This window comes from Acartia tonsa, chromosome 13 (genome assembly GCF_053477335.1).
Source record: "Acartia tonsa isolate MP-2025a chromosome 13, ASM5347733v1, whole genome shotgun sequence".
Lineage (NCBI taxonomy): Eukaryota > Metazoa > Arthropoda > Copepoda > Calanoida > Acartiidae > Acartia > Acartia tonsa.
Genome location: NC_137272.1, coordinates 10062954 through 10081040, shown reverse-complemented (window position 1 = coordinate 10081040; position 18087 = coordinate 10062954). Strand labels below are relative to the sequence as shown.

Sequence of the window (18087 nt, the reverse complement as noted above, 5' to 3'; positions counted from 1 at the left end):
GGGGGGTGTAAGTCTGTAAGGGTTAAAATAACCAGGGATAAGACAATCAATTGATGTACATTCCTAATGATGATACACAAAATTGGACACTGAACTTAATGAACCAACCAATCAAAATCTAATAGAAGTCCCCAAAAATTAAGAAAACGTTATTACAAATGCAATAGGACAATTCTAACAGGCCTAGATTAACGACAAGAACTATCCAATCCATTACAGCCGACCCTAAATATAAACAATCGTCAAACATTGATATGGAATGGAAAATTACAAATCCCCTCCCAGTATATCAAAGTTTGGTTGTCTGACTGGTCAATTAACTTACTAACCAACGATGGTCGTACAATTCCCCCATGATGGAAGGACAGACAGACAGACAAAGTGAATAAGCATAGAGTAGCTTTGCTAGTGAAAACTAAAAAGGTAGAAAGGGGAAAAAAGAAGAGAGTTTGATTTTTAAAAAAAATCTATATTTTCATGAAGGACATATTTGACAATTATAGCTTTTTTGACATTTTTATGCATATGCTTAAAATCTAAAGTTATTCATTAAAAATTCTAAATAGTCACTAGTAGACTTCTAATTCTAATATTATGAAGATCATTTTCCTAATTTGTATGATATTTGTATTTGTTCAGACAGCTAAAACTGTTAATTTGCTTGATTTTAAATATGATGCGACAGAAATTGAGAAATTTCAATGCTGTTTTAAAGTCAAGTATGCATTTTAATATTATTATTACAAAAATTGGGATTTCAGAATGGGATTGTATTTTTAGTTGTTGCCCTTGATATATGATGATAGGTGTTGAGTTAGTCACGGAATAGCTTTAAGCGATTGTCCTCTTTTTGTAATGGTCCACTATCAGACTGAAGAATATTTTAAGAATGTTAGTAGTTTTATATATAACCACTAGCGGCTTCGCCCCTAGCCTCTAGGGGCTTTGCCCAACGGAGTAATTAAAAAAAAATTAAGAACTACTGGTGTTTCCGCTAGTAGTTTTATGTGAACTAACTTCTCCATAAGAAAAAAATCTAACTTCTCCATAAGAAAAAAAAATCGGAGGGGAGATTTTTTATTTTTTGGAGGGTGGAGTGTCCCACTTCCAAGAAAATAGCTTAAAACCACAACAGGACCAATATACAGTGTGTTTTTTTTTATGAGCACTTTTTTGAAAGCAATTTTACCCCACTTATAGTTATCAGAATTTAATGATTAATGGCTTATTTTCTTCGTTTTTTAAGGGAAATTATGAAACAACAAAAAAAATTACAGTTTTTGTTGAAAAAGTACAGTAAAGTTGAAAATTAAAAACTTAGGTGTCAACATCTAAAAATGGTTTTAGCGCATTTTTCTTATGCTCAAATAATCAACCTTTTGCAAGAATGGCTGCTAAACACTTTAAAGTTGAGATACAGAGCTAAAAATGTATACAGATACTATTAGGGACATGTACTAGAACATATCAAAGTTTGAAGGTCATATCCTAACCAGGGAGGGAGTACTGGCCCCCCAAAGTCGACTACAGAAAATCCATTTTTTTAAGAAAAATGCGCTAAAACCATTTTTATATGTTGACACCTAAGTTTTTAATTTTCAACTTTACTGTACTTTTTCAACAAAAACTGTAATTTTTTTTGTTGTTTCATAATTTCCCTTAAAAAACGAAGAAAATAAGCCATTAATCATTAAATTCTGATAACTATAAGTGGGGTAAAATTGCTTTCAAAAAAGTGCTCATAAAAAAAAACACTGTATATATACCCTGAAGAGTAGAATCCGATCGGTTCAGTGTTTACCGAAATCTTAAGCTTCAGACGGACGGACAGACTGAAGGACGGATAGACGGACAGACATTATTCTACTTTGTATTATAGATAATATCCGTTAGTTGCCATGAACCAAAAATGAGGAATGACCAATGGACAAAGTTAGTTATAAAGCAGACAAAGCGAATTATAGAGAATATATATAAAAAAAATATATTAAATTTAGGAAGGCCTGTGCCACAACTTGTGTGGAAACTAATTGCCCAGAACAATGTGAAGCTCGCACCATTTGTAAACTTGGAGATGGAATAGATTATCTATTTGATTGTGGACCTTACAAGTGCACTGAGAGAGCACCTGGGAAGTGTAAAAAAAACAATTGAAATAATGAAATTTTTTTTAATTTGTTTGTTATGTACATCAATATATGTCACTGTGGATTAATTAATAATGCATTTTAAAGACCATATTACTTTTATTTTATTCTTTAAAGCAGAGTCTCCATTACTATGGGTCTATATAATGTCAATGAAGAGAATTACATTTCTTCATAATTGGCTAGTTACTTTTATGGATGTTGCCATGCTAGTTCAAAAGCAAAGCTTTTATACATTTAGGGTTGGTCCATGCAACCATCCATGTATGGTAGGGTGAGCCAGTTTTGAAGCCCTACTTAACGGCGCAAGGTCTGATAGATTCCACGGACTTAAATGGCAGCCGGAATGAAACTGCAGATGATGATTTAAGTATGGGTTTATTAGAACTAAAGTTTAATACAAAACAGATCAATATAAACAGTAAAATGTACAAATCATAGATAGATAGAGGAGGGCAATGTTGACAATAGAAGCTTGGCAGAGGTGGTAGTTGACACAGTTGAGGGGGAGGACAGGGACGAGATAACAGTGGTGCAAAGGTGTAGCAGGGGAAAGGGGAAGGCATTCCCCCTGCCCCTATGGTGGAGTGACGGCTGATAACAATCACACAGAAGAAACCGTTATCTAGATTCTATTTATAGCCTGTCTCTTGATAACAATGGCAAATAAACAAGGCAGGAGCATAGCAACTCTGTGACACAACTGAGCTTCGGTCTACCACATGTCTTGTTTTAATGTCTTGTCCTTCTGTCAGATTTTAGATGTTAAGGCTATCATATACTTTACTATGCAACTATTCTTACTCTTCCCAGGCCAATAAATAAAATATTTATCTAACATACTTTAACCCCAAAGTGTGCCAAATAAATTTAGTAGTAAATCCGGCCATATTATTGGTAAAATGTGTAAACATTTAGGTCAAGTCAAGTCAGCTATAAGTAGTTTAATTTCTCTGGATAATGCTAGCTATTGGGAAATTATATTGTCTAAATTCTTTGCTCATATTATTTGAATAAATCGTATGTGACTAAAAATAAACAAAAATCTTTGTCTGCTAGAAATTCCATTTTTTCCTAAGTATTACTTGACTTTTATAATTATATGAGTGACATATTTGACAATTATCACTTATTTGACATTATTAAGCATATGTTTAAAATCACATTTCATTAATTAGAACTTGAAGTAATCATTAGTAGACTTATAATTCTAATATTATGAAGATCAGTTTCTTAATTTGTATCATGTTTGTATTTGTTGAAATAGCCAATGCTGCTTCGGGTTCATTAAGGCCTGATTATTCTGAAGTAATGGCTAAATGCTGTTTTGAAGCCAAGTATTTATATTTATCTTTAGTAGCAAAGCTACTCCATAAGTCACTTTGTATGTCTGTCTACATGTACAGGTGATTTTCTCGGATGCTATCTATTACTGCTATTGTGGTATTCGGCAACCCTGGGCCATGCGGAAACCAAGATATTATAGTGATGCTACGCACCCAGCTAATCCTGTTATTCTACAATTGTAAAGCCACCTGCAAATATGTAAGATAATGGTATTGATTCCATCTCTCAGTTGTCCTGCAAGTGGAGGGAGGGGTGTGACCCCTCCCTCTCCCTTCTTAAGCACCGGAACCTTCCCCTTCAACCACCAAGTTATCAGCACCACCTCAGCCCTGAGGATAAAGGTTCTAAGCCTTCTTTCACCCGATAGATTCACCACCCACACAGACTGTTGTTGTCACAGTAATCATCAAACCTTCCCTTTTAGTACCCAGGCCTACCACTCAACCCCTCTATTCTTATCTACCTATTGTGCTGTTCCATGGGCTATCCTGCCTCCCCTGGACAGGGATAGCCATCTACCTAACCATTGCAACTATCTATGTTTTACTTGTATGATTTACCTTTAACTATCTCTATTCCTAATCCATATGTATTTATATTATGTTGTACATCTTTAGTAACCTTTAGACCCTGAATAAAGTAACATCTGAATAGACTTTGTTTGTTATTTAGTGATAGCTAGAGAAGCGTAGCTTCTCTATAATATATGTGTCCACGTCTGTTCGCACCCAGGTTCTACGAAATACCAGAAAAAAAAATCGTTTTACCAGAAAAGTGGTAAAGCTGGTCAACCTGGTAAAATATACCAGTTTCGTGGTAAATTTTACCAGCAAAAATTTTAGCCAAAAAATTAGTCAAATTTTACCATTTTTTTTGTAAAATTTGACGAAACAAAAAAACCCGTTTTTTGTGTTTTAAATAAAAAACAGCTCTTCATAATCAGTTGTAGTACTTTAAAATAATGACTTCTATACAATGAAGCCTAAATTTAAATTTTTTTTTTTTTTTTTAATTTTACCACTTTTGGAAGTTTTACCAAAAATGTGGTCAATTTTACAACTCTATTTTTCAGGTTAAGTCCGAATTTTCGGACTTAGACAAAAAAACGCAATTTGGTCAATTTTTACCAAAAAGTTGGTAAAATTTGACAAGGTATTTTTTTAGGCTAAGTCCAGATTTTTGGACTTTGCCAAAAAAAATGAACTTGGTAAAATTTGACCAACTTTTTGGTAAAAATTGACAAGGTAAATTTTTAGGCTAAGTCCAAATTTTTGGACTTTGCCAAAAAAAAAAACTTGGTAAAATTTGACCAACTTTTTGGTAAAAATTGACAAGGTAAATTTTTAGGCTAAGTCCAGATTTTTGGACTCTGCCAAAAAAAAAAACTTGGTAAAATTTGACCAACTTTTTGGTAAAAATTGACAAGGTAAATTTTTAGGCTAAGTCCAGATTTTTGGACTTTAACAAAAAAAAAAACTTGGTAAAATTTGACCAACTTTTTGGTAAAAATTTTTACTTTTTATTGAATTTTTTCGCATAAAAGAAGCTAACTTTTTTTTAAAACCTTGAAAATTATTTCATCATTTCTTTTAAAACATCCTCCCGCATCATCAAAAATATATCAAATTTAATATTTACTTATTTGAGCTAGCTTCATACGAATTAAAATTAAAAGAAAAAAAATCCAGGGTGTGTTTACGCAGATGTGCCGTGTGCATTTGAATTTATCGATTTTTCATCTTTAATATAAATATAAGCTTTCGTATATTCCCCTGAATGTTTCTAAAAGAAAGACAGAGATTTCGAATTATAGAGTAATTTCGCTACAAAACTTATATTTTTAAGTTTTGAAATTTATGGCACCTCTGTGCGCGCACTATTGATAAGCTTATGATTATTTGAATATAGAGTGCCAAAAATAATTATTAGTTTTGATTCAATTTAATCAAATATTTTGAATCAAGAAGTAAATTACTACTCAATTTTCTCTAAATATTTAAATTTGTAGAATTTACAATTTGTTTGGAAGTTTTTTTTAAGCAAGATGTTTAAAAATGTGGCAAAATTGTGGAACAACAATGTTTCATGATTTCTATATTTATGTTGTCTTTGCCAACCGGAAATACCACCGAGATGGGTTTTTAAAAGATGAATGCCACATTTTTTCGGCGTTTTTTAGACATTGATTGATTGAACGTTGACGAGAGAATTTCAAACAGAGTATATAACATAAAAATACTGAATTTTAAATTATTTTTTTAGCAATTTTTCTAATGTCTAACACAGCTCTAAAAAGATGCATTAATTAATATGCAGCAAAAATGGATTGAAGATAATCTTTTTTTTTCTATGAAGGCCGTACCATCAAAAGCGAAATAATTAAATAGATCATTGTATACTCTTTTAGATTTCGCGAATGTCGCGCTTGTTATTCATAGCGTAAAAAATGTCGAAAAAACGCGGCAATATCTTTTAAGAACCCGGCCGGAAATAGATTCTATATGGTTAACAACTATATATATATTTAAATATTTTTTTTTAATATTGAATGCACTATATTTTTTTATATTCTATCGAATATATATTTTATATGTCATTACAAAACTATATTACATTTAATATTAACATTAAAAAAAAAACATCAATTTAAACTTTCGTAACCCTGTATTGGCTTCAGAAGTACAGTTCTACAGAAACCACGGTACACGTTTGAGCTAACCAGCATTGCTCTGCCTAGGCTTTAATTAGAAAGGCCAGGGTATTATTAGTGGTTGAAAAGTTTGTACATTATTATTACAGGTATTGTGTCTTTAAAGGGACTGTGAACGTAAATTTTTCTCATCTTAACATTATCTTATTCATAATATCTCACAGATAGAGCAAAACGCGCTTTTGTTTGCTTAAAAAACGGCTTTTTCCGACGATTTTTATAAGGTACAGGGAAAGGAAGAAATTTTTCGTATTATTTAAAATGTCCCTAGCCTAAAACCTAACCTAACCTAAAATAGTTGTTCGTCGGTAGTCGGGGGGGGGGGGGGGGGGGGACAAAATTGAAAAAAAAATTTCTAAGAGGATAACGCCGATTTTTTCTCCCATTATAGCTAAAATTAAACTTTTTCACATGGTACAGAAAGACATCCTGTTAATTTTATTTAAGAAATAGATATTCCTAATCTAACAATAATTTTATTTTGGTCAGGTTTATGGTAATGAATGTAAAGATGGACGGGCGAACATGGGAGCAGTTACTCTTTATCTTGCAGCAGATAACTCAACTCACCCTCACAGAAACACCACCAAGACGCAGGCACATAGATAATTATTATAGAGAAGTTACGATTTTCTTTAAGTATTTAAGAACAAATTCACTAGCATTTTGCTTGTTTAGTCAGCACACTAAATCTAAAATAAAGAAAAATTGATATTAATGTAGTTTTGACTTAAACAAAGAGTTTCCAGTATGGCTTTGAAACCGATAAATATCCCCTGGATTAAAAATGGTTCTGGGCCATACTGAAAAATTACGTATTACAGACAATTTTCTATGAACAATAGTCTAGAAATTATATTATCAATACCAGCTTTGTTAGGCCAGTCCTTTGGCCCCTCGGGGCTAACAAAATTGCTATTGATCTGAAAATTTCTCATTTTACCAGTCGCGGAAAGCTGTCTATAATACGACGCGATAAATAAAATCAGAGACAAAAATACCATTTTTAGATAAAAAGTATACTTTATACCTACCTACACACTTAAATAAAAATAGCCTATTTATATTTAATTTGTTCTTGGATCTTTAGTTAATAGTTATCTATGCTTATCAGGGAGGACACCCTTGGAGGAAGGTTGACCCAGGCCATCTTCCAGACCCTCATTGTCACATGGATCAAGGCTAATCTCTATGTTGTTGTGTACTGTGAACTTTGGGATCAGTTTCTAGAGGTAATGTTAGCTATACTATAATTAAGATAACCTGCAGAAATAGATATTTTATTACTTGGATGTTACACTAGATTTTTATTTTCTCTAATAAAGTAAAACTCCCAGTGGGCTAAAATGACGATAACCCTAATTCGCCCCCTTTACTCCATTCCGTCCCGTCCTACTGGATAAACAAACTGACCATTGAATGAGTTTCATGTTAGCAACCTAAATTGACTTCAATTTTTCCACTGTCATCAATATCCACGTATATTCTATATCCATTCCATAATGTTTTATTTGTTCTACAGTGCAGGAATCAGATCTATTTGCCAATCGTCCTAAAGACAACCAATGGTTGATTGTACGTCAAGCTTTTAATTTTAAGAGGGATAAAATGAGGGATTTCAAAGGTTTGAGGTTGGTAATCTAATATATTTTTTTTTTAATTTTGAAGGGAAACAAATAAGGGGTTTTACGGGTTGAGTGGAGTTAACACCCTTTAAGCCCCACCCTTTAAAATCTGTATCAAGAATTGAAAATGAAGTTTGGGGACGAATTTTTGCTTCATTAATTTAGATGAATTATTTTTCCACCAACTTTTCTACTTGTCAAAATAAGTTCGTTTGTTTTAGGTTTTGAGTGGACTAACTTTATGGGAAGAATTAATCCGGGAGTGGTTTAAGACTATGGAAACCCTTACCAGAGTGTTAGCTAGACAGGTATATTATTTTTTTAATGTTTTTTCCATTAAAGTTTATAAAAATAATCGATATATTATTACTGGGATGTTGTACCACATTTTCATTTACTCTGATAAGGAGATGCTCACAGCTGGCTAAAATAAAGATACCCCCCTTCTTTAAACCCAATCCTTACCCTACTACTGGTTGAACAAACTGACCAATAAACGAATTTCATGTTAGCAAGCTAAAATAACGACAATTTTTTCCCCCTGTCGTAATATCCACGTATATTCTACATTCATTAGAGTAGGTGGTATTATCCTTTTAGAAATGTAGCGCTCGGCTCCCTAGCCTGCCTAGCCGCAGCGCTCGGCCCCCTTGCCTGCCTAGCCGCAGCGCTCGGCCCACTTGCCTGCCTAGCCGCAGCGCTCGGCTCCCTAGCCTAAAACCTAACCTAACCTAAAATACTTGTTCGTCGGTAGTCGGGGGGGTGGGGGGGGTGGGTACAAAATTGAAAAAAATTGAAAAAAAAATTATAATTATAAAGATATAATTTTGTTAATAATCATTAATGATGTGGATCAATTTATCGGGGATTGCCTTATCCCTTAAAATCCTTGAAGTTTTACCAACAAAATTCCGTTTGTCCCACTGTCTTATTTGAGAGCTTTACTCTCATAAACGTTATCATTGTTATTTTGTGGAAGGGAATTATGTTTTTTGTAAACGCGAAGCTTTTCTATAATTAGTGTTGGATGGCCGGTCTGTATGGACGAAACTCATAGCTATTATCATTAATTCAAGCATGTAGGAATTGTCCTATCTATTTCAAACTTGTTACCTACTGATTATTTTGGTCTAGCTAAAAAGTATAAGGTTTCTTGTCGTATTTTTTTAGTTTCATACCTATAGTTTTTGATTATAACAAATTCTTTTATTTAGATTGTAAAGAAACAAGACCTCAGATCAGCATTTGAAACATAGGGGGCAGTTGAAGAAGTAAGTTACAGAAAAGTTTCGCAGCTTATATTTATCTTTGTAGATCTGTATAATAATACAAACAATATTTTAGTTTCTTTACAACAAAATGGCTGGGTGTTGCCACCCCCTTAAAAGTCAAGGCTTGCCTTCACCTTTTCATTACTTGAATTTTTTGTTTGAAACTTTCACTACTGCTTTTAGTTAGGTTTAGGGAGATCAAGAAGGGTTTAGAATATTCCACAAGGGTAGGAGGTATTTTTAAGTTATAGGGAATTGTTTTGATTTATTTTTACCTTATTGTTATTAAACAAACTTCAGGTCTTGAAGTTATTTTTACTTCACTTTATTTTTTAAGGAAATGAACGGTACATTATATGCCGGTGAACGGCTGAGAGTGGAAATATCCCGGGGACGAGGCAGGGGACGTGGAGGCGGAGGTGATAGGGGGCGCAGTTCTTACAGAGGTAGAGGCCGGGGTGGGGGCGGGGATAGGTATGAAAGACGCAGCCCCCCACATTACTCTAGGAAAGTTTTTGTTTTAAAAAGTAAAAGTTAGAAAATCTTTAGGTAGGCTTATTTATTAAATGTAACGTTTAAAAGCAATGCATTTTTTGTAATTTCGCCATGGACTGACGTACAGTTTTGTTATAAAGTTGCTGCGCTAATAAAACAGCAGTACCTAAGATAAAAAAATTTAAAATTAATCTTCCAAAATACTTACTAAAAATCATCGAATTTTTTTTTTCAAAATGAAAACATTTAAAAATAACAGAGGTGGCTCTAGAGGAAGGGGAGGTGATAAGGGTGGCTTTAGAGGCAGAGGCCGTGGAGGGGACAGGGGTGGTTTCAGAGGACGTGGTGGCAGAGGGGGTGGTAGATCCCCTCCACCAAGGTAAAATTTTAAATTTTAAGATTAGTTTAGATATTGCTAGCGGCTGCGGCCCTAGCATTTAGGGGCTCTGTATTAAAAAGGATAGATAGGGGACAGAAATATAGTCTAAAACCATTCCGTGTCATATGAGAAGCTTTCCTACCTATAAAGGAGAACTCAATCGGTTTAGTAGTTATCGAAATCTTAAGCTAAAGACAAAGAACCTTTTTACTTTAAACAATTTAGTATATAAACAAAATATATTAGTGTAATTTCCAAATTTGCTAACTTTAAATGCCTACCATCTCTTTTATTGCTTTATTAAAGATTTTCTAAAATTACAATAACTTTCCTACCTAGATATGCTCTTTTTTATTAGTTCTTCCCTTTTCTACCAATCAAAAAATTTTAAAAACCTTTTTTTTAATGAATTTTAACTTTTTAAGTAAATTATTTTTATTTTTTCAGGTATGAGAGGAGAGATGGCTACGGACCCCCCTCACATTACTTCACAAGGGAGGCACACCCCAGGGGCGACTACTCCCCTCCACAACAACGTTACAGAGGCCCCCCACCGCCAATGAGGGATATGTCGCCACGAGGACCCCCCCCCGCGGACCTCCTCCCCCCCACCACAGAGAATATTCCCCGTCACCCAGGAGGGGACCTCCCGGTAGGGGCCCAGGGATTACTCACCTGAACCAAGAGGTCGGCCACCCCCAAGGTAAAATCAAATTTATATCAGGGATGTAAAGGGATAAGTCAATGGCCGATAAACTGATGAACATCAACATCGATGATACATAAAATTAGTGGTTAAAAAACGTTTGAACACTCAACTTATTGAAACAATAAATCAAAATTTAATTAACTCCCCAAAGTAGTTACCTAAGCCAATGAATAAGAAAACGTTATAATAAGAAGAAAATAAAGCTTTGGGGACTAGTGTAATAAACAGTCCACTTCCTTCCTTCATTTAATCCTCCATAACTTAGGACCCCGCGTTCCACGACTCCATACGCCACGTGAAGCATATAATCAGTAATGCATCATCCTATTATATAAAGCAGTAAGACTTTTTTTCTAAATAACTACTGATCCGATTGGGTTCTCTATTTTAGGTAGGCATCACATAGGTCCTGAGTTGGTTTTATTCTATTTTCTGATCATATTTAAGCCTTAAGATGGATTTTTTTTACTTTTTCTATTGAAACTAAAATAAAAAAATGTTGGGATCTATTTCAACTCACCACTAACTCAAGTGCCCCTAGAGGCCTCTAGGGGCTTAGTTACTATTGACCATACACTGTATTATCTTAGGTTGCGGCGGAAACCGGCTCCGATGCTGTACATCCTGGCTATGGATTTCTCTCCGAGAATGTCGAGTTTGCTAATCTTTGCCAGGTAAATGCAGGGAGGGAGGGGACAATGGGCTGTTAACTACACGTGTCCCCAAACTTTTATAATAACGTATTCTTATTCGTTGGCTTAACAACTTTGGGGATTAAGTGATCCCTGATTGGTTGGTACATTAAGTTGAGTGTCCAAACGTATCAACCACAAAAGGTAATCTATGTAAGGGGTAATTTTGTGTATCATCAATGGGGTTGTACATGTACAGTACATCAATTTGTCGACCATTGTCTTATCCCTTAAGATTCTTGGGTAAATGGATATATTATTACCTGGATGTTACACCAGTTTTTCATGTACTCTAATAAAGCGGTACTCCCAGCGGGCTAAAATAAAGATACACCCTTATTCCTCCCTTACAACACCCCCTTACCTCCTTCTGGGTAAACGATCTGACCAATATATGAAGTCCATGTTAGGAACCTAAATTCATGACAACAAATTTCCATGATATGTCATTAATAATATCCACGTGTATTTTATATCCCTGGACAGGTAATATTTTCCATTTGACTGCAGGGAGGGAGTGGATATTAGACTGGAAGTTATACTGGTACCCAAAGTTTTATAAACACGTTAGCTCACAACTTTAAATCTTGATTGGTTCATTCAAACTAGCAGTGTCTGAACTAATCTAAGGTGTTGTTTTGTTCAATATATTTGGGGATTTATATATGTATATTTCGTTCATTATCTTGTCCACGGTCATTAGTGTGAGGAATGGGGTTGACAACACACCCCTTAAAATTAAAATTATGTAGATTCCCCCCCCCCCCGTTTTTTAAAAACCTCTAAGATTACATCCCTTCCCGTAAAAACCCTGTGCAGACTGTACTGCTTACGTTTTTTTCTGGTTAATTTCAAGAATGTAATATTATATTAATAAGAATGATACCTACCTTTTAATTTAAATTTTTTTTTTTTATCAGGAGAAAGGAGTTATATTTGTTGGTCCACCGTCCACTGCCATTAGAGATATGGGTATCAAGTCTACATCTAAGGTAAATGATAGAGTAGCTACTCAGGAACTTATTTTGGTTGATTTCAAGTAGAAAAAAATAACACTCTATACTATACCGGAGTAACAGGATGTCTGTTCATTTGTCCTGTACGATCTCAATCTTCTGGTCTTCCATAATTTTCAGGGAATGTTTATGCTGTTTTTTTGGCGGGGGGGGGGGGGGTATGACACCGCTTCTTGGAAAAATGACCTCGAATATTTTCATTGGTAAAAACCCTCCAACCATCCTCTTTTAAGACGAAACACAAGTAGGCTCTAGGAAAAGCAACTGTGTATTTAAAAGAAGTCTGTCGTTACAATTTTTCTAATATTTAACCTGTTTTTTAGATGATCATGGAAGCCGCTAACGTACCTGTAATCCACGGTTACCACGGAGAGGACCAGAGCCTGGACACCTTGAAGGCGGAGGCAGACAAGATCGGGTTCCCTGTTATGATGCCGAGTAGTATGGACACAGCATGTTCTTGTTAGCCAGGGATGTTGTTACTGCTTATGTTTTCCAGGTAAGCTTTCCCTTTATTTTTTCTCGTTCTGCGTTTTCAAAGATGTTTAGTTAGATAAGTTTGCTGATTTTTTTGCCACGTGTCAAGATGCCTGTAGGAAATGAATGAGGGGGGAGAGGGGGAGTTGAACCTACACACTTTTATTTTTGCTTTCAAAAGAAAAAATTTAGGTGTGAGAGTAAGGGGGGGGGGAAGTTCTGACACATTTGCGTAAACAGCGAGTATAGGCTTTATCTTTGGGACGGACGGACGGACGGACAGACATCGTTCTACTTTGTATTATAGATTAGATATTTAGTAGGGAGGGATGGGACATTGGGCTGTAAATTACACTAGCCCCCAAAGTTTTCAAATAACATTTTCTTATTCTTTGGCCTAACAACCTTGGGTACTTTTATTGATTTTTTATTGGTTGGTTCATTAAGTTGAGTGTCCTAACATTTCAATCACTTATTGTAATCTACAGAAGGGGTAACGATGTGTATCATCATTAGAGATGAACATCAATTTATCAGCCATTGTCTTATCCCTTTATATCCCTGTAATTATCTAATTAACTAATGAGCAATTTTATTCCAGGTTGAAAATCAGTGATACGAGGTCGAATGGGGCCGGTGCCAGGCAAATCCTGGAGGTTGCGCAACAGTTTTCGCGGCCAGAGCAGTAGAATCAAGAAAAATATGTTTAAGTGTTGTTTCAATCAATAAAATAATAATGAAAACAATTTTTTTTTTATTTTTGCGATTCGTGTACAAGCAATGTTTTTCTATAATTAAGGTCGTTTTTTACCACTTTCTCGTGATTTTTACCACCCGTTTTTACCACAATTTTTGGTAAATTTTTACCATATTTACCCTATTTCTGGTAAAATTTTACCAATTTAGGGCAAAAATATTACCAGGTGTTGAACAGTTTTACCACTTTTTCGGTAAAATCTACCAGAAATTTGCGGTAAATTTTACCAAAAAAGTGGTAAAAATTGGTCAAAATCTGGTATAAATTTGCGTCCTAAAATGGTAATATTTTACCGGAAATCTGGTAAAATTTTACCGATAATTGTGGTAAAAATCGATGGTAAAAAGCGTGAGAAAGTACCACCAAAAGTGTTTTTACCACGATTACGGTAAAATTTTACCACCTTTTAAATCGTATAGGCTGGTAAAATTTTACCATAAAAGTGGTAAAAACTAGGTTTTTTTATGGTATTAATTCCGTCCTGGGCACTGCCGTAGTCATTTGAACTTGGGTATCTGCCATTTAACCGAGGCGGATACCACACTATATCATATCCTTAATTTTTTTAAAGACCATCTGATGCATTCATTTGTGAGCAGAAAATCACACAAAAAATCTGCCAATAATAAAAGCAATAAGTGTGTAAGTATAGTTGTATAATCCAGACAACTACCTGCCCCGAGTGGCAGAATGCTTGTTGTCTGCTAGCTCTTTGTTCTTTTTTTAGCAACTCTGCTGTGTTTATTTTTCCTCCTCTATAAGCTGATTTCAAAGACCCAATAAAAAACAGGACAGGTTCCCCTTCCTGTTGGCAGAGTTACATGTAGTTCATGCCCCCTCTATTCTTTTACTTTAACCCTTAACAGTCGGGCCCCTTGCCGCACCTTAATCAGTCGGGGGGGGGGGGGGGGGCGTTCAACAAAATAGCGGGTTTCATCATATTTTCACAGTAGCTTATCTCCTATTTCTAGTCCCTGCGGGGAATCTAAACTACGACAAAACTCACTACTTCGTTTTCTTTCCATGATCCAATTATATAAAGTAGCCGTTTTTTTAATATGATTTGTAGAGCTTTGCTTTTATTGATGTTGTCATCTTTGTTTTGCTTTTATTTACAATACAACTATTCTTACTCTTCCCAGGCTAATGAATAAAATATTTAGCATACTTTAACCCCAAAGTATGCCCAATAAATTTAGTAGTTCTAGATACCTACTCAGTAAAATGGACCAATCAGAATGCAGTGTTAGTACAATCCGGCAATATAATTGGTTATTATGTGTACATATTTAGGTACTTATATTTCATATCATGTCAAATAATTTTTTAAAATTTTTTAGGATAAAGCTAGTTTTTGGGAAAGTTATATTGTCTAAAATTTTTGTATAAATGCAATAGATCATACGTGACTAAATATAAACAAATATTTTCGTCTGATAGAAATTTAATTTTAAATTGGACTGATTATTGTGTCTGACAGTCCATCTAGGGGAATAACTCTATTCCCCAAGGTATGCCCTCTTTTTTGTTCTTATTTGTCTAAATTATGTACAGAGATATTTTAAAGTGTTTCATATGAGAATTTTTTTTTGTATTTACTGTTTTAGTATATTAGCGATTGCATCTTTAGCAATATAGGGGAGGATATACAGAAAAATAGCCGAAAACCCTCCAAATACTTTATCTTTAATAATTAAACACAAATTATCAATTGAGCTTCCATATCACGAAAAACAACCGCATATGGACAATTAAACAATGGACTTAAAATTTGTGTACATCCTCAAAATTATCCGTTCAGTAGAATAGACTTTTCATTTTAAAGTTGTGATTCTTCCAATTAGGAGTTAATTAACGTACTCAAATAAGAGATCGAGTTTTTAAAACTTTGAGTACCAGTATAATTTTACAGGCTAATGTCTCATCACTCTGAAAATAAATGCTGAGCTACTTCAAGAAATAGCTAACTAAATTTTGAGTCTACTGTATAAATCACTGTGTCTGTCAGTCTATAGGTATTAACTCTATTTAAGCCACTAATCTAAAAAGTAAGCCTGTTTAAAAGGATAGATAGTTGCAAATCTAAGGATTTTTTTTTGTAAGTGAAGCTTTTCTATTATTAGGTTAGGTCTACGGCCCCAAAAGGTTTGTTTTAGGGGATAAACAACAAATTTGTAGCTTTTTATAGGTCAAAAGAAGGTTTTAACTATTTTGTTGGAGGTTACTTAAAATCATTGTAACATGTTTAAAATGGACATGCACACTTTTTTTTATAACGAATTATATAATTGCTTTGCTTTCTTAATTATACCAATGTGAAAACTTTAACAATCATTAGCTTCAAACATGCGGTTATACGGACGTATAACTGCAGAAAAGAATCGCTTGTGAAAACTGCGACTATCGAATCCTGCATGTTTATGGGGTTAGACAGATATATTTGCGCTCGTTTTGCTAAATTACCAGGCGGACAAATAATGTGAAAATTAATAGAAAGTTTTCTTCAAAGTGCCTAGTGGAGCAAAGAACCCCAGCAGCCGTAGGTCTTTGATCGTTAATTTTAGTACGATAGAATTGTCATATTGATGTTAAGATTTTCGGTGATTCCTTAAATAATTTAGAAGGCGCAGCAACCCCTAAAATTCCGAATGTTCATTTCAAAAATGTTGAAAAAGGGTAATTATGAATCGCCCCTTGAAAATTATGATTCCCCCCGAAAAAATAAAGTTTTCTTTCTTTGAAATTAAAATGAAAGACATCTAAGTGCGTAGCCGCTAGCGTAGTTTACACTATTGACAGTCGGAAGCTATAACTTAATAATATTAGTCTCTTTCCCTGGTAAATTATTTCTTTTTCAGGTCAACTTAGCCTCATATACTTCAAGGATTACATACTAACAACTTAGCCTCACATACTTCAAGGAATACACAATAAAGTCATATCAACTTAGCCTCATATACTTTAAGGAATACATAATTATAAGGTCTCATGAACTTAGCCTCATATATACTACAAGGATTACATATTAATGTCATATGAACTTAGCTTTTATACTTCAAGGATTAAATACTAACAACTTAGCCTCATATACTTCAAGGAATACATACTAAAGTCATATAAACTTAGCCTCATATACTTCAAGATTTACATACTAACAACTTAGCCTCATATACTTCAAGGATTACATACTAACAACTTAGCCTCATATACTTCAAGGATTACATACTAACATAATACATTTTGTGGTTTCCCTCAAAGTGCTTTGTCAAGCATAATAATTTAAATAATGGGGCAGGGGTTGGAGTAATTTTTCATGTACTTTTTTTGCACTTTAGGTTAGGTTATGTTTTGTACCTCAGAAGGGTTAAGGAAAGCAGTTATAGACACAAAAAAATAAGCTAACTCCCCTTATTTTTGATTATTTTGGAAATACAGAGGATGGGATGGGGGGTTGTGCTCGCTGGTTCCCAAAGTTTTACAAACACATTATCTCATTGGTTGGCTTAAAAACTTTGGGTACTTGATTCATAACTTTGAAATAGTCACTAACGTTTTAAATCTACAGAAGAGTTAAATTTGTTGATCATCATTATGGACGTACAATCAATTCATCGTTCATTCTCTTGACCCTTAAGATACCTGCATATTTCCTAACCTTGGAATAAATGATGTTTAAAATGTGCTGGAGGATTTTTTACGACGAGAAAATATGAATTATATTCATATGTTAAGAGAATTATGCCTCCTTTCTTTTTATTTTTAAGTAGTGAGGCTACTCTGTAATTCAAAATGTCCGTCTGTACTTCTTTCTGTCCGTCCGTTTGTCTATCCGTTAGACACGTGATTTTCTCTGCTCCTTTAAAACATAGAAGGCTGTTTGAAACCCCATGATGTTTTGCTTGTTGACAAATACTTTTATGCAAGATTATTCTTTATAGATATTGTCAACTTTGTTTTTTTTAGAAGCGATGCAACTCCAAATGTTTATTTATCAGTCATTTAATGACAGGTAGTTTTTAGCAATGAATTTGAGATCTAAACAAGGATGACAGCATCCATAAAAATAAAGCACTAAAACGGTAGGACAAACGGACAATAACACTGGTATAGTGTCAGAACTGAATAATCAGAATATAAATTTATAAGAGTCAACGCAAAATTGTAAGTAAATTTGTTGAAAAACTGCTTGATACAGGATACTGGGGTATAGTCCTTTCCACGACATCCCTCCATAAGGAGCGATTCTTCGTATTTTTCACAGTGGCTTTTCTCCTATTTCTAGCCCCTGCGGGGGGCTCTAACCCTGCGTGGCCAATTACCTAACCCTATGGGGCAAAAACCTAACACAATATAACCTAACCTAACCTAAAATGACCAATAAAAAGCCATTTTAAAAATACGAAGAATCGATCCTTATGGAGGGATGTCGTGAAAAGGACTATACCCGGATACTGTTTATGGA

At 34.4% G+C, this 18087-nt stretch overlaps 1 protein-coding gene across 3 annotated transcripts; it reads left to right on the top strand.

Moving 5' to 3' along the window:
• Nucleotides 1–6049: 6049 nt before the first annotated feature.
• LOC145304208 (uncharacterized) lies at nucleotides 6050–13614 on the top strand. 3 transcript variants are annotated; one of them, XM_080146028.1, is made up of 11 exons: nucleotides 6050–6293; nucleotides 6694–6801; nucleotides 7319–7436; nucleotides 8051–8137; nucleotides 9438–9607; nucleotides 9855–9974; nucleotides 10422–10677; nucleotides 11274–11357; nucleotides 12296–12367; nucleotides 12715–12890; nucleotides 13470–13614. In XM_080146028.1, exons 2-7 carry the CDS (start codon nucleotides 6698–6700, stop codon nucleotides 10651–10653), a joined length of 831 nt encoding a protein of 276 aa, XP_080002154.1. In that variant the 5' UTR covers nucleotides 6050–6293; nucleotides 6694–6697; the 3' UTR covers nucleotides 10654–10677; nucleotides 11274–11357; nucleotides 12296–12367; nucleotides 12715–12890; nucleotides 13470–13614. The 3 variants fall into 3 exon arrangements, with proteins under 3 accessions (XP_080002154.1, XP_080002156.1, XP_080002155.1); XM_080146030.1 differs by lacking the exon at nucleotides 10422–10677; XM_080146029.1 differs by lacking the exons at nucleotides 11274–11357; nucleotides 13470–13614 and having other exon boundaries at nucleotides 12715–12780.
• Nucleotides 13615–18087: the final 4473 nt, after the last annotated feature.

What these genes read in the sequence shown, in the direction of transcription:
- LOC145304208 (XM_080146028.1), top strand. Translation starts at nt 6,698, where the DNA reads ATGGTAATGAATGTAAAGATGGACGGGCGAACATGGGAGCAGTTACTC. An exon ending in GAAACACCACCAAGACGCAG is followed by an intron (nt 6,802 to 7,318) that starts GCACATAGATAA and finishes TATGCTTATCAG; the next exon opens with GGAGGACACCCTTGGAGGAA. An exon ending in CCAGAGTGTTAGCTAGACAG is followed by an intron (nt 8,138 to 9,437) that starts GTATATTATTTT and finishes TTATTTTTTAAG; the next exon opens with GAAATGAACGGTACATTATA.